This window comes from Phoenix dactylifera, chromosome 7 (assembly GCF_051530095.1).
Source record: "Phoenix dactylifera cultivar Ajwa chromosome 7, Ajwa_hap1_PhDact_Kaust_v1.1, whole genome shotgun sequence".
Classification (NCBI taxonomy): domain Eukaryota; kingdom Viridiplantae; phylum Streptophyta; class Magnoliopsida; order Arecales; family Arecaceae; genus Phoenix; species Phoenix dactylifera.
Window position 1 is genome coordinate 30709523 of NC_143196.1, and position 27106 is coordinate 30736628.

Sequence of the window (27106 nt, forward strand, 5' to 3'; positions counted from 1 at the left end):
AGAAAACTGCTCTCTGTTTCTTCACTGTGGCAGATGCGAGTCGACCCTCTCATCCCTGGGGTCGACTCAAGCTTCATAGGAGTCGACTCCAGCTCTGCAGGAGTCGACTCCATTCAGTTGGCACAGACTTTTTCAAGCAAACTTGAGCCGAATTCAATTTGCAGTCGTTTCGAGTTTCGAGGCACATTTTTCTCAACAATCTCCCACTTGCCGAGAAACAAGCCTGAAGCAACCGTAACCCCATCAGCAACATGATCTCCAATCATCCTCCATGTGTGTGAACCTCTGTCTTCACTTCTAGCTGTGAAGACCAACAGAAGATGCACATATGTGCAACTTCTCAAGAGTAACTACCTTTGTCAACATATCTGCTGGGTTGTCCATTGTATGTATCTTCTCTAGCCGGAAAAAATCTTCTTCGAGGAGTGACCGAATAAAGTGATATCTGATATCAATGTGTTTGGTCCTTGAGTGAAAAGCAGCATTCTTTGCCAAATGTATAGCACTCTGGCTGTCGCTATACAACTTCGCATCACCTTGCTCCATGCCAAGCTCTTTCATCAAACCTTGTAACCAAACCATCTCCTTGCTCGCTTCAGTAAGAGCAACGTATTCGGCCTCGGTCGTAGACAATGCTACAATCTTCTGTAGTTTCGAAACCCATGAAACTGCAGCACTTCCCAGCGTGAACACATACCCGGTAGTACTCTTTCTGCCATCAATGTCTCCAGCCATGTCAGAATCCACGAAACCAAATAGGCAAACATCAGGACCACCATAGCATAGTCCTAAGTCTCTGGTTTCTTTCAGATACCGCAATATCCACTTCACAGCTCTCCAATGCTCCTGGCCTGGATCGCTCATGTATCTGCTCACCACTCCCACTGCATGGGCAATATTCGGTCTCGTGCAAACCATGGCATACATAAGGCTTCCGACCGCTGATGAGTAGGATACATACTTCATCTCATCTCGATCATTCTGCGTAGTCGGACACTCCTGCTTTGATAACTTGAAGTGTGCGCCCAGCGGAGTACTCACAGCTTTAGCCCCGTCCATATTGAACCGCTTCAGCACCTTATCAATGTACTCTGCTTGAGACAACTTCAACGTTTTAAGCTTCCTGTCCCTGCTGATACGCATCCCAAGGACTTTCTTGGCTTCACCCAAGTCCTTCATTGAAAACTCCTGGGATAATTGTTTCTTCAGTTTCACAATCTCTCCCATGTTGGCACTTGCCACCAACATATCATCTACATACAGAAGTAGAATGATATATGAGCTTTTCAATCCCTTAAAGTAGCAGCAATGATCACCATTACACCTCTGAAACTCATTCTTCAGCATAAACTGATCAAACTTTAAGTACCATTGACGAGGCGCTTGTTTCAACCCGTACAAACTTTTCTGAAGTCGGCACACCCAATCTTTCTTCCCCTTCACTACATATCCTTCTGGCTGCTTCATGTAGATTTCCTCTTCAAGGTCGCCATGTAAAAATGCAGTCTTGATGTCAAGCTGCTCAAGATGTAAGTCTTTGGCTGCCACTATGCTCAACACCATCCGGATAGTAGACATCTTCACAACTGGAGAAAAGATCTCGTCAAAATCAATGCCCTCCTTCTGCTGAAAACCCTTGACAACAAGTCTCGCTTTGAACCTCTCAGAACCATCTGGTTCAAGCTTTAGTCTGTATACCCACTTGTTGTGCAAAGCTCTCTTCCCCTTCGGAAGTGGAACCAAGTCCCACGTCCTGTTGGATGATAGAGAATCCATTTCATCATCCATGGCAAGCTTCCACTTGTCACTGGCTTCGACCTGTAAAGCCTCCTTATAGCTTTCTGGCTCACCACCATCCGTAAGCAACAAGTATTGTAGGGAGTCAGCATACCTAGACGGAGTTTTTCTGTTTCTTTTATCCTTGCGCAAAGCAATCGGGATATCAGCTGGCAGTTCTTCTTCTTGCTGTGCTTCTCCCACTGGCTCAGCAACTTCTTCATCGTCTCGAGACATTGTTTCATCATCCAGCTCTGCATATTCCGATTTTACAGCTTTGTCGCCTTGGCCCGTCTGTTGCTGCAGGTCCTTGTACAGAACCTCTTCATTGAATACAACATTTCTGCTCCTGATGACTTTCCGATCTGTCGCATCCCAGAGTCGGTATCCAAAATCATCACCACCGTACCCAATGAATGTGCACTTCTTTGACTTTGCATCCAGCTTGGTTCGATTGTCTGCAGTATCGAGCACGTAAGAGATGCAACCAAAGGTACGCAAGTGAGATAGTTTCACCTCTTTCCCAGTCCATGCTTCCTCCGGCAGTCCAAGCTCCAATGCAACTGAAGGCCCTCTGTTGATCAGATACACTGCTGTACTGACCGCTTCCGCCCAAAAAATCTTCGGCAACCCCGCATGAAGCCTCATGCATCGTGCCCGCTCGTTGATGGTGCGGTTCATGCGTTCTGCAACGCCATTTTGCTGTGGCGTTCCTGGAACCGTCTTCAGTCTTCGAATTCCAGCTGAGGCACAAAAAACCTCAAACTCATCACTGCAGTATTCGCCCCCATTGTCAGACTTGAGACACTTCAATCTCTGACCTGTCTCATTCTCCACTAGAGCCTTCCACCTCTTGAACTTCTCAAATACATCGGATTTGTGCTTCAAGAAGTAGACCCATAGCTTTCGGATAGCGTCGTCGATGAACGTGACATAGTACCTTGCTCCTCCATGAGAAGCCACTTGAGTTGGTCCCCATACGTCAGTATGTACGAGTTCCAACTTAGAATTTTTCTTGGTACTACCTCCTTTTGAAAAACTGACCTTCTTCTGTTTTGACAGTACACAATCTTCACAGAATTCCAAATCCACAGATTTCAGGTCTCCCAATTTTCTTTTGGACATCATCACCTTCATCCCTTTCTGACTCATGTGGCCGAGTCTCATGTGCCATGTCCTTGCATCAACAGTCGGATTTGCAGCACTGACGGTGGAATCAGTATCAGCTGTCATGTATAGTGTTCCTGACCTTACACCTCGAGCAATCACCAAGGCTCCCTTAGTGATCTTCCAAGCATCATCATTGAAGGTGGTCACAAACCCCAAATCCGACAACTGACTTACCGAAATCAGATTTCGAGCCAGTTTGGGTACATGTCGCACATCTTTCAGAGTTAAAGTCATCCCACTTGATGTCTTTATCTGAGCATCTCCCTTTCCTACGATGTTGCAACTATTTCCATCACCAAGATACACCTTGCCATGATCACCTGCAACATAGTTTGAGATGATTGCCTTGTTCCCAGTAGCATGGAACGAGGCACCTGAGTCGACTATCCACGACTCCGGATGAATATCACAGGAAAGTATCAGGGCATCATCTTCACTTGCAGTTTCGGCTAAATTAGCACTTGCTTTAGTGTCAGAACCACCATTGTTCTTCGACACTTTGCAGTCTTTTCTCAAGTGACCCTTCTGCCCACAATTCCAGCACTTTCCAAGAGGTCTAGACTTGTTTCTAGACTTGGATCGTCCACCCCTATTTCTGTCTCCCTTCTTTGAAGTCCTTCCACGTTCTTCAAAAGCCAGCGCGTTCCCAGATGAACTTGCTGATGGATCCAGGGTTTTCCTTCGAGCCTCTTCACTCAGAATAAGAGCTACCACTTCATCAAACCTCGCTGTAGTCTTTCCCGAAGAATTACTAACAGCCGTGATAAAGCCTTCCCAACTTTCAGGCATCTGACCTAGAAGAGCCCACGCCTTCACCTCATCAGTGAACGTGATCTTCACAGATTCCAATTGGGCACATAGGGTATTGAATTCACTCAGATGTGAATGAACACTCCCACTGTCTCTCATCTTCAAAGTGAATAATCGTCGAATCAGGAATACCTTGTTCGCTCCTGTTGGCTCATCATACATGGAAGCCAGTGTGTCCATCAAATCTTTTGCAGTCTTTACTTTGGATATATTGCCGAGGATCTCCGATGCCAAGGACAAACGGATAGCGGCGAGCGCCTTCTTATCAAGACGCTCCCACTTCTCCGACGGCATGTCTGTCGGCTTCGCTTCTTCTCCGCCCAGTGGTAGATCCAGATCCTTTGAGAGCAAGTAATCTTCCATCTGCATCTTCCACACACCAAAGTTCTGTCCGTTGAATTTCTCTATCCTCAATCTTCCTTCGTCAGCCATTGGGACACAGGGAACGTAGCTCTGATACCAGTTGTTGCGCGATGAAAGGACTCATCCTCGATCGTACTGTTCCCTTTCCTGCGTCCAAACTGCGGAAAGACGAATCGAGAAGAAGAAGTAGTAGAGAATAAAATCAAATCTTTTGCAAAGACAATAATTTTACGTGGTTCACCCAATACGGGTTACGTCCACGGAGGCCACACACACAGATTTCAATATATTCAGCAAGGGTTACAATGATCTCTCTTCCTGTTGGAGATTGCACACCTAGGGCTTACAAGAGAGATAGAACTCCAAAAAAAAACTCACTACAGCCGCTCTCATCCCATCTCACCTAGGGTTCACCAAAAAACCCTATTTATAGGTTTTCAACACATAAGGAAACTTCCCTACGAAAAACCCTAAGTCAAAAAACCCATCTTGCCATCGTTTCAATCAATCCCGTGATCAGGAGTCGACTCTTCACTTTCCGGGGTCGACTCCTGATAAGTTCGAGTCGACTCGGACATCCTCGGGTCGACTCCAAGTATCAGCACCGAAACTGGCACGTTCTGTCTTTCTGAGAGAGTCGACTCCTGCAGAGCTGGAGTCGACTCCTGCAGGACTGGAGTCGACTCCTGCAGGACTGGAGTCGACTCCTGCAAGCAACCCAGAAAACTGCTCTCTGTTTCTTCACTGTGGCAGATGCGAGTCGACCCTCTCATCCCTGGGGTCGACTCAAGCTTCATAGGAGTCGACTCCAGCTCTGCAGGAGTCGACTCCATTTAGTTGGCACAGATTTTTTCAAGCAAACTTGAGCCGAATTCAATTTGCAGTCGTTTCGAGTTTCGAGGCACATTTTTCTCAACAATCCGTAGTATAAATTGTACATTGTAAAGAATTCATGCTCTACTGATATTAAGAAGCCTTCGTAGAGTTTCAATCACTCTATCTCTCTGGCTCATCTTGCATCCCATAAATCATAGAACCATGTGGAAGGAAAGGGCAACAAAGATGCATGGTTGATGGTCGAATGAGATGTTTCATAACACCGATGGAGGAGGAGGAGGAAAATAATTTTGAAGCAAAGTGGCGGAAGAAGCCTCCCGTGAAATAGCATTTTACAAACATAATTCTCCAATGATTAGATTTCCCTGAAAGCATATGATTTTCTTGTGATACCATGGAATCTATGTATGTCCAAAAAAAAGCTCAAAGTGCCCGAGGGAGTTATTTGCGAGAAGCTAGGATACACTACCAGCAATACATGCATGAAAAGTTAAAATTTTTATAAATACTTTTCCTAAAAATATATTTAAAGTTTATAAGTTCTCTCTCTCTTTTTATATGCGCAATGAATTTGCAAAGAACGACTAATAAAAAATACATATCGGATTGTTTGGACCCGAAATAAATGAACTTTTTGGATTTTGAGGCTGTTATATGTAGATCAGATTTCAAAACAATTTTTTTTCTGAAATTTCGTAACCAATAAAATTTAATCCCCTATCCCTCCTTGAGTACATGACCATGCAGTGTATCGATGACAAAGGAGATTGTTTTACTAAAAAGAGACTTTACAGCTTCAAATTTTATTGAGAATAATCTTTCTAGTTATACATAATATTGATGTAGATAAGCCAACCATCAAGCTTTAAGCGGACGCATGCATACACGTGAAACAACGAAAAAAAACTTTTTCTTTAATTTATTACTTGCTCTTCCGACGCTTGCAATGGCTGAAGTAGAGTCTCGAAAGTAACGTTATAAAATTTGATAAAGGCCAAAAAAAAAAAAAAATTCTCCCCACAAAAAAGATGAGGAATTGCCTTTAAAATAAATACATTAATAATCATGCACATCACATGTGGTAACATGGTATGATTACGATAGGAGTTTGGGTCTTTGGTTTTTTTTAGTCAAAATAAGGAGTTTATTGGCACATAGTGATACATTCATACTGTGAGAATCGTGCGGGCATGTGTTTAGTTCCATATCAGTTATTTGCTGAATCGATCTTGAGCACTTATACAGGATCAAAAAGCCAAATAATACCATCCGACTAGGCATTTTGGGTGAGCTCCTAGATTGTTACAAATGGTATCAGAGCGGACCCACCTTATAACCTATGGACTAGAAAACATTGCAGTACAGATCCATTACGGCTGACCACCGATTGATCATGGTGTTTGTGATTAGATTTTAATGAATTTGAACTTTTATCCCGACGATAACGTTAGGGCGGGCGTGTGTTTAGTCCTACATCGGTTATTTGACAGGTAGATCTTGAGTACTTATACAGGATCAAGAAATTCAAATAATACCTTTCGGCTAGTCATTTTGGATGAGGTTCTGAATTCTTATACATGCACCATCTATTTTTATGTGATTTGACCACTATGTCATAAATATCTTTATGTGAACTGATGACTCATCATAGGTGCTTTCATGTCACAATGATATAGAGCAAGAACATGGGATGAAGCAACATACTGCCCCATTAGTCTTACATCAAATTTCATTTCCACATAATTTAAGATTGATGCACCATAAAAGTGCTGCTGAATGCCATATTTGATGAACGGATAAGTGATGTTGAATGCTATATTTGGTGAATTGTGTGAGTGGTTTCCAAGTTACAATAGCAAAAAATGCACTTCAATCCTTGTAAGAATTTGGGTGTAGGCTTACAAAAATTGTGGATTGTTCCTTAAGATTTTTTATGTTTACATATTAATTTCTACCATTTTACTTCTTTCACTAGCTTTTATATCCTAATGAAGGTAAACTAGGGTTGCATAAGGACAAAAATGCCTCTAGGTTAATAGTGGACAAGGCTTCACACCAGGTCTCTTCTTGGTTTCTTTTATATAATTTGCCCTCTTCTTGCCTGGCTTGGCTGCCAAGAGACACAACGGCATTGGGATATTGGTTGCATACGAGAGCAACAAGCAAAAAAAATATTTAGAAGATATGAAATTAAAATCATTAGGAAAATATAGGCAGAATATTCCAATACCATCTACTTGACCTAAGGGATGTATAAGCAATACTTGCAAGATTTAAAGATTAAGATATAAATATAAAAGAGACAAGGATTAGTATGTAAATATAAAATACATTAGGGATAAATCAATAAAAAAATCTAATGTATATACTAAAATGGAGACTTTGCTCATACAGAGCTCTCCATTCACCATATAGATGCCCATATTAATAACATTATTCATAGAGTTTTTATTTTGGATAATGGTTGCTCTCTATCAAATATAATACTATAATATGTTAATGATATTATTAATAACCATATTTGCTTAATATATCCTTATATATGCTTAATATTTGTTTATAAGGTAAAAAATATTAATACTACTAAATTAATATAGAAATTAATGGTATTATTAACAATTATACTTGTTAAATATATGTTAATATTAATAAAATATTTTTGATTAGCATGTTACTAAAAAAATATTTTTTATTAGAGTAAATTATGAATATCCTTACGCATGAGTTTTTTAAACTATCATATGTAAGTGTAATTCATCCAATAATTTCATATTTTTTTTAATTTATCTTTTTTATTATATAAAAAATTGGATCATAATTTTACTATTTTACTATATCGATATATCTATATATTGTTAAAATTTTATGCAGTGATAATATATTATAATATTTATATTAAAAATTTATTTTAAGAAATAATTAAACTTTTACATCTATTTTATTCTATTTTATTTATGTTACATATTCTATCACACGAGAAAAAAACAACCTCCTACGTGGGTTACATGCTAGTTATACTAATAAGAAAAGCAATATCCTAAGAAAAAAAATAAGAAAAGCAATATCCTAAGAAAAAAAAAAGAAGAAAAGCAATATTTACTGCTTACTAATAATAGCGAGAGAGCCATCCAATGCGGAATGAGAAGATGGATGGGGCCCGCCCGCCACCGTCGTCTCGTCCTTATAAGCCGAGGGTTTTTGCTCCCCACCGTGTTTCCCTCACCAACCCTTTTTCTTTTCTTCTTGTTTCATTTGTTTTTCTTTTCTTTAAAGTTTTTGAGAGAGGGGAAGAAGGAAGGCTTTTCATTTCCACCTCCGCCGCCGCCTCCTCCTCCTCTCCCAGACGATGGCGGTCTCCTCCGGCTGCTGCCCCACGAAGTTCTTCTTCGTCACCGCTGCCGCCTCCGACTGCCGCGGCGACTCTGGCGCCATCCCCCGTCCGGATTTCCCTTCCGGCACCGCCTCCTCCCGCCTTCTATCCCCCCGCCGCTGCACCTCCGGTCTGTCGTCCGCCCTCATCCTCCGCTTCCCCCCCAACTTCGTCCGGCAGCTCAGCACCAAGGCCCGCCGCAACTGCAGCAACATCGGCGTCGCCCAGATCGTCGCCGCTTCGTGGTCCAACAACCCCGGCCTCCCCGAAACCCCCCTCTCCGCCGTAGCGGCCGCCGCCGATGCCGCGGCGACGGTTGCGATCCCCGTTGAGGCGGACGTCGCCACCCTCGCCGGTGGCAACGGTACCAGTGCACAGTCGCAGATCCCGGCGGCCGATTCCAAGGCCGCCACTGCTGCAGCGTCGCTGAGCTCGGACGGGAGCCTAGCGGTTCATGCCGGTAGCCCGTCCGCTCCTCTTCTCTTTTTAACGATTAAAAAGTTCTTTTGATGTTTTCCTTGGCCCTTTTCTGTTTTTCTTTAAATCAAGAAGATCTTGGTGGTTTCTTTCTTTTAAATTCTGCCGCTACTAAAAAATTGTCTCCTTATGCTTCCTCTTCGCCCTTCTTCTTTTCTTCTTCTATTTGATGTCAAGAAAGTGAACTTTGCCAGGAAAAATTTTGTTTTTTTTGTTTTTTTATCTTAAGATGGATTCGGTAATTTACATTTCATCCCACGATCTTGATCTGCGCAGGCGAGAGAGTAGGACGCGGTATAACCACGGATGCAATCACCACCCCGGTTGTCAACACCTCTGCTTACTGGTTTAAGAATTCCAACGAGCTGGTTGATTTCAAGGTACATGGTTGATTTCTTGGAGATAGCTATGAAAATTATTCTTGATCTTTTGGATTTCTTGAAAATTACACATTCTTGATGAATCTCTTGCAGGAGGGAAGGCATGCAAGTTTCGAGTATGGGCGATATGGAAACCCAACCACGAAGGCTCTGGAGGAGAAGATGAGGTATTTGATTTGTGATACCTTTTTTGTTGCATGATCTTTTTTGGCTGCACCTTTTACTGCTGTAGTTTAACATGATTTCTTTGTTGGAGCAGTGCATTGGAGAAAGCTGAATCTACCTTATTTGTGTCATCGGGCATGTATGCAAGTGTTGCTATGCTTACTGCACTGGTTCCTGCTGGTGGGCATATCGTTACAACCACTGATTGTTACAGGAAGACTAGGATATTCATCCAGAATGAGCTTCCTAAGATGGGAATTTTGGTAATTCTATATCTTTTATAATTACTGTTGTTTTATCTATAGTACTAGATGAATTGTTGGATGTAGAACTGGTCCTCTTTAATGTCTCAGGAGTCAGGACAGTGTAATGATGTTGTGGTCCTGCAGTTTTGTTATTGCTAGAATGCCCATGGGGCGTAGACTTGCAGAATTAATTAAGCTCTGGGATCATGTTCTTTGGATGATCATGCATAAGTATATTGGTAAGAATGGAAGATGATCTGTGTTGACATGATCGCCAGGGTTTAGCAACCTCAGGCTAAACAGATTCCCTAATTGGCAAGCTGTAATAGCAAGAGTGTACTGTAGTCGAGACTGCATGACAATGCTGACCAGTAAATAGGATCTGAAGCAATAACTAAGAAAACTTCTGGATATGGATTTCATTTGACTGCTGATGCATTGGTAGACACACATATTAAAATATGTATCCATTGTTCCATGGAAACAAACATGAGAGTAGGATTTCAACATGTAAACAACTAATATCCAGCTTGACAAGAGCAAAAATACATGACCCATGGGGACATAGGAGAAAAATATTTTAAATTGAATTAAATTAAAATTAAAATAAATTATATAATTAGTTGTTCTATGTGGAATAGAAAAATGTGAAGAGGTAATACTTATTAAGTTGTTTCATGTTATATATAATTGACAAGTGCTTCTTTACAGTTATTATTATCTTATAAGAAATTGATTAATTCCTGCAACTATGATAATGTCACTATTGTTCCCCTGTATGGGAAAGTGGTCAGTGCTAAAGAAGGTGGATATTAGTAAAAAAACAAAAATGATGATTCATTGGGTTTAGCAAGTGATCACTAGTATAAATCATGAGTTTTAAATTGACCATGTGCTGTTTTTATTTACTATGAGTTGTAGAAATACATGTGCCTAGCACAAAAGTTACATGATAGTTCACAAAGTTTTTAACATCATGATCCTTAAATAAACGCCATAAATCAACAGAGCCTACTTTCAATTATTATGAGACTTGTATGATAACTACATCAGGATCAGCAATGGAAGAAGCTGACTTTTCACCAGTCTGAAGTATCCAAATCCAAGATTTGAAAGCTATCTAATAAGTTTGATGCATTTATGATTTGAGGATATGTGTGGACATGGATTTTTCAAGATGGACATAGGTGTCCAACTAACACTAACTATATATCGTATCTTATGGAGTACATATGTTCCATCAGTATATTGATATTAAACATTGATTTAATAGCCTTAGGCATAATGGTGTGTTTTCTACCTGAATTGACTCTAATAAACATTGATATGTGCATTTATACTCAAATATGGACAGTAACTTTCAACCTGCCTTTGCATGTAGGCTATGTTTTGAACTCATTATATATTTGGCTCTTGCTCACTCTGCTGTACTTGCGTTTTGTCATTTCTGATGGTTGGTTTCTATTGTTGGTAATTCAAGGAGTGGAAAGGTGCTATCATTGTTCAGATGATTGCTGTGTTTCTAATGATCAATTTTTGCATTTTGCACTTTTGCTTTTGGCTAATGTTACCTGATGGCTGGCTTATATACCTCTCTCTTCCTTATCATCTGCTCGTGATATTTGTCCTCTGTATTTATTTAGTTTTATATGTTGATGTAATTGCTTCTTTTACCCATTATCAGTATCTGACAAGATATCTCTTGTGGCATTTGTGGATCCCAAAACCAAAGCTGGTAATCTAATTAGTCAGGTTTGGATATGGTAATGTATGATTTGGTAAATTAGTAGCTAATTTAGTTAAAAATTTCTGACATCCATATATGAGTATGCATCCCCTAGTTTAAAAGCAAATTAAGTGTTGATGCACTTTAAATAGTCAATACCAATGCTACCCTTTGATCAAATGCAATGTTCAGGTTAGTTTGTGAATCTTATGTGCTCTAAGATAAATAAACAAAATGCATCCATAACAAAGAGAAGCATGTTTGGGCATTCGATTTTGGATTGACCAAATGGAAATTTAAGACAGTTCTTCGTGGTCAAAATTTTAAACCATGCTTATTGTTCCTTTTCACTTTCAGGTAATGAACTTAAATGGTTAACCTGACTTTTATCTTTGGATATCAGCAGCAGTAAGAAAATTGCCTTATGCTACCTTGCATGGAATTTTTATTTAAAATATGGTTTGCATAGTCAAAATCTTTATGTTAGGTATGAATATGAAATAATGTTCTTTCTTCATTTAAATTCAATACATTTATTTTTCCTTAAATCACTTCGACAAAAAAGAAGTTAGAAAAATTCAACAGCTTCTATGTATAATTTCGTTTATATACTGTTCAAGGATAACTTTTCCCTCCCTTTTTTTGTGCATGTTTCTAATTCTTCATTATCTTCAAAATACAGGCTACTGTAATTGATCCTGCTGATATGGACTCCCTGAAAAGTGCTCTGGATCAGAATAATGTTAGTGAATAATGTCGCTTGTTGGTTTCTAATCTCTCTTTTATATGTTCCTGTTGATTTCTGCAGTTGCACTGAGCTGATACATCATTTTTACTCAGGTATCTCTTTTCTTCACGGAATCACCAACTAACCCTTTCCTTCGATGTGTTGATATCGAGTTCGTTTCAAAACTTTGCCACAGCAAAGGAACACTAGTTTGCATAGATGGTACCTTTGCCTCACCAGTCAATCAGAAGGCCTTAACTTTAGGGGCTGATATGGTTTTGCATTCTGCTACTAAATTCATTGCTGGCCATAATGATGTAAGTTAATGAAGTATTTCTTTTTTGTATGTCTCTGTTGAATTTATTTCACTTTTGCACTTTCTAATATTATGGAATTACTTATTCAGGTTCTTGGAGGTTGCCTTAGTGGTTCAGAGGAATTGATTTCTAAGATTCGTCAGTATCATAATGTTATTGGTGGTGTTCTAAATCCTGTAAGTAAACATGATAGGTGGCGGGCTTATAAAATAACTTAAATAAATATTTTTGCTTCATGTATTCTGCCATCTTGTATGTGGAAAGTAGAGGCAGGTGGGAAAAAAATTGTCAGTCTAGGGGTCAGGTTTCTATTTATAGTTGAAAGCTTCAGCAAATCCAAGCTTCTCTTTAGTAGATCCATTACAAACTCCCAACTATTTGTCACAGGTGGATAACATGAAAATCAATGAATGTGGGGCTTGGTAGTGATTTGGATTTTTTTTTAAATGAAAATAACTTTTACCACAAATTATTCACAATACAATATTGCCTTCCACAGGATTCTCTCCTTAAGCTTCTTGAATTAGTTGTCAATGACACATATTTTATGTGGACAGCTCACTGAAGATCTTACTCAGCATATAGCCTGAATCAGATGATTTCTCTGTTGGGGGATATTCCAAATTGGGTTAATGCTACATGTGTCACCAATTTGATAGGCATCAAACTCTTGACTTTTGACATTAAAGCATGATTGGAACCAGACATGACTTTATGGTCTAAGAATTGCATTACTTTTTATCGCTGGAACGTTGATCCTGTTTGCTAATTAACTTCTATTTTCTTGACTTTACCCTTCCAGAATGCTGCATATATGATCGTCCGAGGTATGAAGACGCTGCATCTTCGTGTACAGCAACAGAATCATACGGCATTAAGGATGGCCCAGTTTTTAGAGGAACATCCTAAGGTAATTGGGGCTTTTCCTTTTTTATTAGTCTATCATTTTAGAAGTCTTGTAAATCTTGTTAGCTGGAGCTGATTCAAATGTTGATTAATTCATGAGAGAAACTTCGACCCTCATGAAATATGATTACTATGAAAGAAAAAATAAAAAGCAATACACAGAACAAACACATTCCATCCCCTGCCTGCACTCCTATTTTATTTTGAGGAAATCTGGATGTTTTCTCAATTTTCATTTCAAAAAGTTTTTCCTGTGATTATGTTTCAACAAAAGGATACTTGTGCATCTGTTCTACAGATTTTCTTTAATTATTCATTAGATTTTCTTCCTAATGTCTTTCATTATGTCTTTGAGATATTTCTGATATTTTATAATTTTTATCCCTTTCTCCCCTAATTTTAAGGCTTGCTAGTTTGCAAGACGCCTGTATTTGCATTGAGTTGTGAATTTATGCTCTTTCCAAAACGTATCCTGAAACCTTACTTTGCAACTGATTTCCTTAGCTACACATGTTGAAGATAGCCATGGGTTTAGAGGAACAACCTTAATCACTTATTGAATCAATGTTACTGTTAGGAATTTTGACCTTCATCTTCTTGTGCAGTGCCTAGAGGCTGTTGTTACTCTTAGTTTTTTCTATAATTTTTCCTTCTCAGGAGCTTATATTTATAAACGTTTGATCATTTCTGTGCTCCAAGGATAACTGATTTCAAATGAGTGTCTTTGTTTCCACTCATTTAAACAGTGCATGCAATGTGAACTGATAATCTGCCTGGGAATAAAATAGGAGACACCGAATGAATTCGATGTCAAGTGGAAGTGCAATGTTGTATGCAGCTGAGATATTTTAACAGACCGAGAGATTTGAACCTTGTTTCTACACGACATGAGATCAGGCACTCGCCATCTATTTTTATTGTTCAACTATTTAACAACATGAAAAAACCAAAAGCTCTGCCCTTCCCCTCTATCCTATCCAAGGGATAGAAGGGCAGAGGCCCTGGTGTCCCTTCCAGTCAAGAATTGGGGGCTCAAAATCACTAGCCCATACGCTTTTATTTCATGCTTTTCTTCATTCGTGGTTCGATATTCTGGGGTTCTAGGTGTAGAGGAACCACACCAATCCACCTTAAACTTGGTGCTTAAACTCTACCGTGGGTGACGATACTGTAGGGGAGGTCCAGCTGAAAAATAGCTCTAGAAAAGTGACCTGGATTCTTATTGCTGTGTCAAATGCATAAATTTTAAGCCCTACTTCGTGACCATTGTCCTTAGCCATTAATTATTCAAGTGTCGGTGAAATAATGTGTCTTACCTCCCCCAACCACCCATCACTTTCACATTCCTTGTTTCAGTGTTAGAAATTTTGGCTTCCCCTTCTTCATGCAATGCCCAGAGAATTGTATTTACTCTCTATCATTTGATAATTTTCTCGTGCTTGTTGCTTTTATCTCATGATTCTTTTTTTTTTTTTTTTTTTTGAAATATCTCCTCCAAGACTACTCATTTCATGGTCAAAACCTGAACTTCCATTCAGTCTAAGCAGGCTTGGTATACCAACTGAAGATCTATCTAGGAATCGGAACACCAGATGAAAGCCTGTAAAGTGACTTTCTTATCGTTGTGCTGTAAAGTGTAGTTATACAGTTTGTTGGTAGTTACTTCTGTCCTTTGCACATGAGAGAGAACTTCTGCTAGAGCAATGAACTTGAAGAAAAAATTCTGATTGGATTAAGATTAATTCTGAAAAACTTCTGATTGGATTAAGATTAATTCTTATCGTGCACATGATCTAATAAAAGATACTTCTAGTTTCTCCGTCAAGAATCTTCTTATAACTCATAACTTCTAGCGAATGAATTCCAAATTAGACCACTATTATTGTATTCGGAATCTTCCTATAACTTCTTGTAACTTAATTGTATTGCTGTCCTATGCATGCTTTCAAATGCAAAGTTTCTCAAGGTCAAATTGGTCTATTGTTGTATTGTTCTTCTGTCAGTATTTTGTGTTTTATTAATTATGTGGAAGACCTGAAATGATATATGTTTATTTGCTAGTTTAGCTTTGCTACTGCACTTACATCACCTGTGGCATTTTTGTATCTGACTTGGCACTTTGCCAGATTACACGTGTCTACTATCCTGGTCTGCCCAGTCATCCGGAGCATCACATCGCCAAACAACAAATGACTGGATTTGGTGGTGTGGTCAGTTTTGAGGTGCGTCTCTCACCCGTGCTTCCATTTTTTTAACATCACAGCCTCATTGTTAACGTGAACTTAATTATTGGTATTTGGGGTGCAGGTAGCCGGAGACTTGCAGACTACAATGAAGTTCGTCGATTCTTTGAAGATACCATACATTGCACCTTCTTTTGGGGGCTGTGAGAGTATCATAGACCAGCCAGCCATCATGTCTTACTGGTACTCTTGCCCCTTTTCAATTTACCCGATTGATAGTAAGAACCCACTTTACCATGCATGCAACGGTGCAACCTGATAGAATCCTAGAAGGAATAGCTGTTTCATGAGTCTCACGACATCTAGGCTTTTCCCCATTTGGGAACATCTCAGTAGTTCAACAGGGTCTAGAATTTTGATAAGAAAATAACTGAATATTTGGATGATGAGGGAAGAAGCTATGAACTTCACATTCCTAATTTAAGAAGGGCATTCTGATCGGTCTTTGTGGTGCAGGGATCTAAGTTCATCCGAGAGAGCCACGTACGGTATCAAGGACAACCTGATCAGGTTCAGTTTTGGAGTGGAGGACTTCGAGGACTTGAAGGCTGATATCGTTCAGGCCCTGGAAAGTATCTAGTTCCGCAACAATTAATACTATCCGCCTTTTCTGTTCTAATGTGGTTGCTGCCACTTATTAGTTTGACAGGGTTGTGCTGATAATTTAATTTGGGACTTCTGTTTTCTCTCCTTTTTTTTTTCTCTCTCTCTCTCACTTAAGCCCGTATTAATGCATCCAGTCTTTGACATTTTAGTATACCTCTTTATGAAACCGATAAACTTCTTTAATTCTCTATGTTTCACCCGAAGCGCCAGGGTTACTTGATTCATGCCATGCATATTCTGAACAAGTGAGCATCAACCTACTGAATGGACATTTTCTTCCCGACTAAAATACGTATCAGCAACTCACCATGTGAGATAACCACAAATTGGCATTTGAAGCGTGAAAAATTTACATGTCCATGAAGAATTTTGTAAAAGAATGTAAACAATAGTAAACGTAAACCTTTTCCCAAGAAAAGGCCAAAAATCAACATAACTAGGAGAATGCAATGAGACGGAAGTGCACACCGTGCGAGTACTTCCATGACGCACAAAAACGTCAGTTCGGTTCGCAGGTTGACATTGGTGAGGTTCACTCTGTATTGGATGCTCTCTCGGTATTTTATCAGTTCAATATCATTTGATATGGTACATATTTTATACTGAAAAAGTTTTTTAATTATTATTTGGATATGTCTTGATATTGGTTGGTATATTTTGATACGGATTAGTGAACACCTCGAAATGTTTTGGTACAGAATTTATATCGATTCGAAGTTGAATTTGAATTTTGTATCGATTTTTTTTCAGTACGGGATGATACGTACGAGAGGCATACAGACAAGAAGGTGTGGTCTTCCGAGATCATTCAGCTATATCATCAACCTTAGCCAATTAAACAAGAAAAGTTACATATCTTTTTTTTTGAAGCTGACTGAGAGGTAGCATTTATTAAAAAGATCCAATAAACAGAGATATGGATGGTACATATTCTCTTTCTTTTTGAGAATACTGAAGAACATCAAAACAATGAGAAAGGTGGTATCTTCGTTCCAACCTTCAAACATTCCCCCACTTAGTACCAGCTGCCAAGCAGCTAAGACGCTACCATCCCTTCAACAGGACTTCAACTCAAATATCAAACACCTAAGAATATTTAAAAAGTTGCACCATGGGACCAGGGCAAGGTCCTCGCATCCGTGGATTCTAAATGCCCACCATCGGCAAAATTACTTTTACACCAAATACATCAGCCATGTTGCATTGGCATGACAAACAAATAACGTAGGGGAGCACCAGCAGCAACTGCAGAGCACCGAAAAATTGCATTTGCTTTTATTGGTGCTGGTATTCTTCAACGAATATTCCTCAGAATGCCTGATTTGCTGGCATCGAGAGACCATACGGCCAAGGAACTTGGCAGGCTGTATGGCCTTGATCTCACAAATTTCTTGAGTTGATTGCTCAGAGACCTCATCCAACAGCACTTGAATTTCCAGGCCCGTTACAATCTGTTACATTAACGAAGCACTCATGAGGGTTTGCATAGAAGTAATCTTCCTCCTTTGGCTTGTCTATTACCACTTTCCGGCAGGCTGGCTGCCCAGATCTTCCCTCATGATCCTGTCTAACAGCAGATACAAACGCATCCCAGGAAAGAGTCTTATTTTCGTGCAAATCAACTAGTTTGACTAATTTTCTGCGATCCAGCAAAATACTCTTCTTGAACCCAAGGTACCTGCCAAAACATCAAAAGCATTAGCCTGGGTGACCAGTCGCATTCTCCTAAAGAAGAAGATGGACATTGCAGGACACTTTGGAAAGTGGCATGACCAATATAGGTAATCAGACCTGCGGTGGCCTTCAACAACCTTCCCCATGTTCCCATCGTATGTGGGAATGAAAACATCACTAGCTATCGAAACCATGTAATCCAAAGCAGCCATCTGGGAAGAGTGATTCTGAAATTGATGCAGATCCTCTGGGTCAAGTAGCATCTCCTTTCTCACCTGAAAATGAAAAATGTTACCATCATCAATTGAACACAGTGCCGAATGCCTATGAATGGAGTAGGGGCATGGAAGAAGGGGAAGCTGCAGAGAACTGAATATTAATACAAAGTCTTGATGCATTCCTAAAATGGAACAACAATTCAAAGCTTGGTCCCAACAAATGAGGAAAATTTTCATGGACATATTAGATATAATCTGGATTTCTGAAAAGCAACAATGATACTCAGAATCCAAAAGGAAACTTATTAGTGTTTCTTCAAAACCAAAGAACATAAAATACACAGCCATAGAAGCTTGCATTAATAGAAGCTCGCATTATGTGGTAAAAAGATCTTACGAGTTTCGGAAATGCAGCTCGTAATGCTGTGAGCCGCCGATCACCGCCATATATCTCACCCGAAGCTATGTAGATCTGAGTGTTGTTCTTGAAGCCTAAAGCCTTCAAAACCAGTGCAGTCTCCTCTGGTGTAAGAGGACACAAACCTTGCAGTCTCTTACCCTCGGAGTCAATCTCTTTCTCTCGCCACCATGGATATGCATACCTGAACAAGCACAGCATGTTAATCAATGGCAGAATATTGGCAAGACCTTTAAAAAGCAATTTTAGTACAAGTTCTTTTCCAGCACAATATGTGAGCTCAAGGGCCGTTTTAGATGCTCCATGACCGATACCTGCAATACATGCCCACAAGAACAGTTGTCAAAGGAAGATGCCATATAAAAGATAAGTTCCAAGGGATCACGAGGGGCTGTTGATGCCCCCAAATGAACCAATTCCTGGAGTTCGGATAATTTTTCATTTTCCCCAAAAAATTAGGAATATGGGATCCACAACTCCCCCAATCCTTCAAAATTTCCTATCATCGTGCTTTCTTATTTTAAAATCTTCCCACAAAAGGAGATATGTGCATTGATTGGATATAATCCATTGTTTAAACGGTCACCTAATGTCATTGTACAGGTTTTGAGTAACGACCTATACAAGCCAATACGAAGTGAACCATGCTGAACTATGGTACTAGTACACTATGGCGATGCATCAACGTACCCATACATGATACAGGTGCCGTGCCAACTTCAACATTTTATAATCTTTTAGTACAAGCAGATATTGTACCATACCATAATATGCCAATAAGGTACCAATGCAAACCATGGACAGAATTACCGCCACCACAATGTGGCAACTCTAAAAGATGCATTGCTTCCTCTTAGATCTTTAAAGTCATACCAAACAACAAATGGAACAACTATGCAAAAAAAAAAAAAAGGCTACCTTAGGGTATAATCTCTCTCAGCACTACCTCATGTCCCCCACCAGAAACCAGGGTAAGTCTTCTTTGCCTTCTATTACCACTCACTCAGTGAAGGCCATAGACCTACTAAAGGTGTTTGCAAGGTTAAATATAGGACCATTTTCTAGATACAGAGATCTTAGAGAAAAGAAGCCTGCTGCCCTTTACCTACCTTTCTGTTGCTGCTCACTTGCTTTGGTGGTTTTAGATATGAAAGCTGTTGTTGTTGCTTCCTGAGACATGAAAGACTATACAAGCACCCTTCCAAGGAGCCCTTTTAATACAGGAAATGACCTTCCTTTTTCCCTCTGTTTTATTTCCTTCATTTTTCATTTTTCGCCTTTTATTACACTTTACTCTCTTCGTATTCCTTTAGTTTTCTTATTTCCATCTCATCTTCGAAGCCTATCAGTTTCTTGCTTGCTGTTTATGCTTGCCACAGAACATGACTATTACCCTGTGTAGCCTAGATCCTTCCTCTTGATACTGGTGCTTCTTTGCTTTTATTTTAATAAATTATTTTGTGCAGGTGGCAGAACTCGAGATATTATACAATATACCTGGTATATATTATTTGTTAAAAATTTCACATGCAAGTAATCAACTAATCAGCCTAGGTTGTGGTTTGCTATATATCTTACTTCAAAACTTGAGAGGTTGTTTGCTAAATGAATCCCAAAGCTGATTAAAATAACCAAATGAACCTATAAAGCCTAGGATGAATCAATAATTTGGGAGTGTGGTACATCAAATAGGACCCAAAAGAAAAATGGATCAGGTTGTATTAAAAGAAAGAACAATTGAAGAATTAAACTAAAGACCATAGCTTTAGCCTCCAGTAAGTTGGACAAGGGAAAAAGATCAACAATTTCTACTGGTTTCACTAATTTTATTTCCAGGTTCAGTATACATTTTAAAAATTATAACACATTTGACAGAAATTTTAATTGTCAATGGATGCAAACTCACACAATATATCCACCGCACATGCATTGAGGCCAAAGGGAGGGTTTGCAATAGAGGGAGCCTAGTCAAAGGTCAAAAGTCAACAACAAATGCAGTGGAACAACAAAAAGATAATGAAGGAAACCAAATCTGAAGCAATGAAGAAAAAAAGGTCAAGAATGCAATGAAGATACAGTTAAAATAATGTGTATCGGCATGAAAGAAGACGCTTAAAGCTTATCGAAATCCAAAAGGTAGTGGTTAAACTCAGATACAGGACCAATGAAGTGCATGCAGACATTGACTAAATAACAAGACAATAGAGAACATGCACAAGAATGCTTGGAGATGAATAAAACCAGAACAAAGCCCAAAGAGCCTTAGAACCTACAAGGCAGGGTTCCATGACTGGCAATTTGGTGCCACAAGCAATGGAATGAGTATTGTTTATGGTTATATGTCATTGTGTTGTAGACTCAATATGAGGACACTTAGAATTGAAATAGGCATGAAACCATATATTTACTTGATAAAGATACAGAAATTCATTTTCCAGGGTTATCATCAATTATGATAAGCAGCAGATGTAAGGAACGTAGTATCCGTTCCAACATCGAATATTCAGAATGATGCAAAAAAAGATTACTATAGGACCTTTCAGCAAGTCTTCTACTTACCATTGTTTTCCTTCATCATAAGATTTAATACTGCTACGCCACTACAAAGCATTCAACTCAGTCTTAGTACATCACAAACCCTCAAATACTTGAGATGTGATCTGCTACAAGGGTGGCCTGGTGCATAAGCCCCCCACCATTGTGGAATATGTAGAGGGTCAGATGTACGCAGCCTTGTCCCCACGTGCACGGAGACTATTTCCATGTTTTGAACCCGTGACCTCCATATCCCAATAGAGCAACCTTACAATTAAACCAAGAATCACCTTCAGATGTGATCTGCTACTTGCATTAAAATTGTCTAGTTTTTTCTTTCCTCTTTTATGAGACACCGTTGGTCTATCCAGGCTCATCATCAGCTTACATCTAAAAGTAGACAGGCAATAAAATTGTCTATATAATTTAATAGACAAAATATAAACTTATTCTACATTTATCAAATAGAGGAACCAATAAGAACATGAGTTCAGCTGCAAACCTCATCCTCTTGAGTTCTTCTGCTTCTTCCACAGAGCAACCATGAGTGCAGCCAGAGAAAGCCAGCATGTCCATCTCATATCTCAAGTGTAAAGCCACAAAAGCTCCTCTTCCTTGAAGAATTTTAACCAATTTGTTACCCAATGCCTCAATTTGAGGAGTGAATCTTAGTGCATGATAATTCACACGACATCTGAGCTTCTGAAGCTCAACTGGGAGACCATTGTTTGCCAAACGGGCATCAGTCCGATTAAAATGTATCAACTTGAATTTGTTGAAAAGTGGCAAGATCTGCAACACAAAATGGAACTCAGAGACAAGACAACATACATTTTATTTGCTTCAGCATCAAAATTAGTTCAAAAACTGAATTTTGTTTGCATGCAAGAAGACAAAGTTCTCTAGTTCTTACTTCCCTTGTTATAGTCAAAAAGTACGGACCAAATCTGAATGTACTTACTGATGCCAATCATCAATCAGTTACTACTTCAGCCAGGCTATAGAAAATAATATAGATTCGCTAGTCTATTAAGTATATTAAATGTGAAAACTAAGATCAAACCTGTTGCAAGTAATATTTCTCATTTGACCAGCTCACAGGAGGCATCACAAGTGAATTATTTGAAGCATTTGGACCAAACTTCTTTGGGATCCTTTTAACAATATGCACTTGGTCTCTTAATGAGTCGATGAAATGCCTCACATCAAATATGTCTTCAAAATTGCTGGGAAAAGAAAAGCCTCATAAAATACAGTTTAACTTCAAATTTTGAGATAATAATCTTCTCAGGAAAGAAAAAAAAAAAAGATAATGAAACGACAAAGTGATGGTCCTTTTGAACAATGGTAATTACCTAGGATCAGCCCAGAATGATTTCTTGTCAAGCTCTGGAATGGCCAATGTTAGATTCAAAAAGCGAGCAACAGTCACCATGTCACAGATCTGAAATGACCCATTCATTAGTATATATATGTACATGAGAGGTGTGATAAACATGTCAGAAAGAAAGTAACTCAAAAACAGTCATAGGTAAAATTTACCCACCGCTGCACGCATTTGATTCAGACCGCCATTACAAGATACTTTAAGAACACCATTACTCTTATAAATTCCTGCAACATTGTTTGGTCATGAAGGCATCAAAACATTGCAGAAGAATCTGATAAGCTAACAACTTTTGTCACGAAAATATTATTAATTTACATTAAATAAAAAATAGATCTGTTGTTGCTTAAACCCTAACCCTGAATAAATGCAACCAGAAAACATTTTTCAGAAAATATCAGATTGGCATGGCACATCATTTACGTTGCTCCATATCGTCCGTGATTTCTTTTCGTTTGGTAGTGCATGATTTTAATTCTTTGAAGCTATCCAAGACCCTGGAATCCAACTAAATCAAGTACACATATAAAAGGCCTAAATTTGAAGGACAAGCATATGACTTGCAATTATGGTAAATGATTGTAAGGTGCAAGGTATGCCAAACCGGGCCAAACTGCCCAGTTCAACCCATACCAAGCCAAATCAGTGGGGAACCAGGCATGTTCAGCTCTAAATTCTAAAATCCACCTCGAACTGCCCCGAACCGCTCCAACTGCTCGGTTCGAACCGGTGTGAACCAATTCAAGCCTCCCTACCTCTTTAAAAGGTTTGAATCATGATCTATTGAATTAGGGTGAACCATCCGATTCACCCCATACCGCCAACCGGCACGGGTTCCAGTACCAATTCGACGAACCTTGGCAAGGTGCCTCATGAAATGCATAGGTTGAAAGTATCATGGCTTGAAAGTATTTTGGTGAAATGGAGATGGAAAGATCTCTTCTTCTTTTTCCTTGAGTTAAAAGTTTGGTTTAAATAGTTAATATCACTATGACTCAATGAATATGCCAATGGGTTTCAGTTGCCATATCTTTATGATGAAACAGAAGATCATAGAAAGTGGGAGACTAAAAATAACTATGAATTAACTATGGCTTCATTGAATATGGTCAAGATTATTTGATTTATTTCTTCTTTTAGAATATGCAGCTGACAACATATATCTCTTATCCTCCTGAAGATTATATCTAACCTCAAAAGACTATCAGCATAGTTCCAATAGCGATAAGAGAATGTATAGATTTTTGGGAGCATGACGATTATTAGAAGTCCAAGATTTTTGCTCACCTACTATGATGTTATCTAAAAAGCTAAGGCAAGAATGTTGTATGGATGATCTTGTGATAACTTTTGATTGAATGAAAACAAGACCCGATGAGAATGGGGTGCTGGGTAAAGCTTAATAAAATGCATGTCAACATTAGCAAGATGTTCGGGTTGACAAATAGAATATAGCAACGCATTCCTCCAGTAGCTAATTGCCTTCTAATACCAAGAAATTCTTTTTCTTTTTTTTAAAAAAAATGCAAACAATTACATTATATTATTGTATCACCTTCTTACGAATCTACTTCCTAGATCTATGAAGGAGGCCAAAAATATGAAAAGTTTCAAGATAACCCCATTTGAAGATGCCAATCTATTTTTCAAGATTGTTGTGATCCCATGGAGTGTCATGGTTAACATTTGGAATATTGTGGTAATTATTGACCATTGTAGGTGGGATATAATTCAATAAAAAGTTGAATGAAAGCATCATGGCATCAATTCTCCCACATATATAGAGATGTCTATCAATTTCATTTTTAACTTAAGGCGAACATCCTTGAGGGAGTATATGCACCAATATGCCAAATCGTCCAGATGATTTCTGAAGCATTTAAGCATAATAGTTCAACAGACATGATCATGGGACCATGGGAACTTTTCCTTGAATTGTATGTAGTATGGAAGCAAGTTATGGCAAATACCTCATCACTAGCCATGATTGTACAATTGAATTTTCAAACTACATACTGATTAAGATTTTAATCTGTTTCCTATAATTCTCTGTTCCATTTATTATTGATTTGAAGTCAGTAAGACTTTTGGATCCAAATCAGGGGCAAGTATTGTTCAACAAAGCAAGCTGAGATAAAAGAGAAGGAAGAGAACTTGATACTCTCTCAAATCTCAATTATGATAGAAGCAGTATCTAGTGCTCATTATGAAAGGAACTTTATTTATGCATGGCCCTCATCTTTAGAGTGGCGGCCCGGTGGATGAGACTCCTCCGGGGAGGATCAAATATATGCAGCCTTACCATCATGCACGAAGAGGTTGTTTTCATGTTTTGAACCCATAAAGTCATAGTGGAGCAACCTCACGATTGCACAAAGGCTCGCGATACTACCATCAATGATCTCATAAACAAGCTACATTACAAAATAGATTTTATTTCTTTTCTTTATCTCCAATTGAGCAAGGATAGTCTTGTTCCTCGCATGAATTCCAAAAGAGTAACAAAATAAAATCGAAATACAACACAAGCAACGCGTGATTTTCATCGTCTTACAAAAGTGAAAAGAATACAAGATCCACTAAATCATCGATTAGCTTCTATATTCAAATAGAATTGGAATAGAAGAAAAGAGATTTTTTTTTGAAGGGGAGAGCAAGAAATGTGATGCGTGACGGCAATGGGCGCAACTTACTGGAGGGCAGCTGGGGCGGGGGAGCATGCGGCGGTTCCTGCGTCCGGATAGACAGGTTGGGCAACGCGGCATCGCCGCCAACGCGGCCGACGAAGACTCGGGTGGGATTCCAGGCCCCCGGTGGGGAGGAGGAGCCGGCGCCGCCTCCGGCGTGGGCGGAGGGGAGGCGAGGGCGGCGCCAGAGGTGGCCGACGGCGAATAGCTGGACAAGGCATGTCCAGACCACGATGCCAGCGCACGCCCTCATGAACCACACGTGCATCCTCGTCCTGGGGCCCGGCAGAGGCATCCCCCCGGCCGCCTGCGACGGCCCCGTCGCCACCATGGATCGGTCGCCTGAGTGGCGAGGGCCTCAGATCTGGCGCCGTCGCCGTCCGTGCCACCGCCTTCCCATCGTCCGGCAGTAGCGCAGGGCCCGAGGGAGCGGAGGAGATCGCCCGCGGGAGCTAAGCGGCGTCGGAGGCGACGATGACGACGACTCTCCCTTAAAGAGCGCAGAGGGGGGGGGGGGGGGGGGGGAGAGAAAGAGAGAGAGAGAGAGAGCGAGAGAGGTGTTCTGGTTTCCGAAGGTACGATCGGCGAGGAGAAGACCGTCGTCGGTGAGGGCGAAGAGGAAGAGGTATCTCAAATCGGGAGCTGGCTCGCTCGCTTTCTCTCTCTTTTTCCGTTAAGGAGAGGGGGAATGCCGTTACTTCCGTTGTTGGAGTTCGGGCTGGGTCACGGGCTACGACATCAGCTAGAGTGACGGCTCCTTGAAGCTGGCTCGACTTTTATTAATATTTTTTTTATTTTTTTAACTAAAAAAAATTAACGTGTCATTTACTTCGGTAAATAAAATATAATTTTTTTCATGGCCATTCTTCTAAATATCAAATTTTGCATTATTATACTTCTAAATTAATATTTATATATATACCCTCGTAAAATACTTCTAATATATATATATATATATATATATATATATATATATATATATATATATTCATGCCATTTAATGCCGTTAAAAAATTAACGGTTTCAACTTAAAATAACTAAAATACTTTTAATGGATAGACGTGAAAAAAATATTTAAAATGCAATGACAATGGAGGACAAAAAAATAATTTTTAAAATTTTATTTTATTTTTAATTAAAATAAATATAGTTTTTATTAATGGTGTTAGAAGAATCATTATATTATGAGCATTTATAAAAAACAGTATTCTATAGGAATACAAAAATAAATATAAATTTTAAGAGATAATCCATGCAAATTTAAATTTTTAGAAAAATATTTATGCAAAAAAACTCAATAGAATCCTAGTTCTGTTATTCTTCGTATATAAAGCAAAACAACAACGTATGTGTCTAGAAACCTTCGTATAGAACTGCATATAGGTTACCATCTGGCCGAGTTATCCAGAAATAAGGAAATCAGAAATAAGAAAAGTAAAACCTGAGAGTAAGTATGCCGTAAATGACTATAATATTTGAATAAACTATCTTTTTATCAATTGAAAAACTATAAAAAGATATAAATAATACTTTAGTGCCAAAAAATATAACATGGAAGCTGTTCGAATTTAACAAAATAATATTATAACATATTATTATTATATAAAATTCTAATATGTACATATATTTATTGATATAGTAAAATAATATAAAAATATAAAATAAGAAGATCATGATCCTTCTTGTATATAATACGAAATAGAAAATATTGAATCTAGAAATATTTTAAATACAATATAGCAAGATCATAATCATAAAAATATATTAAAAATTAATAAAATATTAATGTAATATAATGTCCTGCACAAGATATTGGTCGGATATAATACTCATAAAAAATATTTTTATTAATATCAATATATATTAAGTAAATATATGTATTAGTAATATCATCAATTTACACATTAGTTTGACCATACTAATGAATTATTTATTTAATAAATTATACTAAACATATATCAGCATATATTTAAACAAATATGGTTATCAATGGCATCATTAATTTCCATATTAATTTAGCAAATAAATATTATTTAATACAAATTAAATAAACTAATAATCATCATATT

The 27106-nt window shown here is 38.8% G+C and overlaps 2 protein-coding genes across 2 annotated transcripts; one reads left to right on the plus strand and one right to left on the minus strand.

The window, feature by feature from the left end:
• Window positions 1-8166: 8166 nt before the first annotated feature.
• On the plus strand, window positions 8167-16301 carry LOC103702763 (cystathionine gamma-synthase 1, chloroplastic-like). The gene is made up of 11 exons (XM_039127212.3): window positions 8167-8786; window positions 9080-9183; window positions 9277-9350; window positions 9443-9611; window positions 12002-12061; window positions 12160-12363; window positions 12453-12539; window positions 13166-13273; window positions 15396-15491; window positions 15577-15695; window positions 15969-16301. Exons 1-11 carry the CDS (start codon window positions 8303-8305, stop codon window positions 16090-16092), a joined length of 1629 nt encoding a protein of 542 aa, XP_038983140.3. The 5' UTR covers window positions 8167-8302; the 3' UTR covers window positions 16093-16301.
• Window positions 16302-16975: 674 nt separating this feature from the next.
• On the minus strand, window positions 16976-25786 carry LOC103702756 (rhamnogalacturonan I rhamnosyltransferase 1-like). The gene is made up of 8 exons (XM_008785314.6): window positions 25044-25786; window positions 22510-22577; window positions 22319-22407; window positions 22027-22189; window positions 21466-21755; window positions 18408-18612; window positions 17910-18067; window positions 16976-17796 (listed from the first exon to the last, which is right to left on the minus strand). Exons 1-8 carry the CDS (start codon window positions 25366-25368, stop codon window positions 17532-17534), a joined length of 1563 nt encoding a protein of 520 aa, XP_008783536.3. The 5' UTR covers window positions 25369-25786; the 3' UTR covers window positions 16976-17531.
• Between the last annotated feature and the right edge of the window lie 1320 nt (window positions 25787-27106).

Coding starts and splice junctions, on each gene's coding strand:
- LOC103702756 (XM_008785314.6), bottom strand. CDS start 25,368: ATGGTGGCGACGGGGCCGTCGCAGGCGGCCGGGGGGATGCCTCTGCCG. Junction 22,578..25,043: donor CCCGCCCCAGCTGCCCTCCA/GTAAGTTGCGCC, acceptor ACAATGTTGCAG/GAATTTATAAGAGTAATGGT. Junction 22,408..22,509: donor TGAATCAAATGCGTGCAGCG/GTGGGTAAATTT, acceptor GGGTCATTTCAG/ATCTGTGACATGGTGACTGT.
- LOC103702763 (XM_039127212.3), top strand. CDS start 8,303: ATGGCGGTCTCCTCCGGCTGCTGCCCCACGAAGTTCTTCTTCGTCACC. Junction 8,787..9,079: donor GAGCCTAGCGGTTCATGCCG/GTAGCCCGTCCG, acceptor TGATCTGCGCAG/GCGAGAGAGTAGGACGCGGT. Junction 15,696..15,968: donor CCAGCCATCATGTCTTACTG/GTACTCTTGCCC, acceptor TTTGTGGTGCAG/GGATCTAAGTTCATCCGAGA.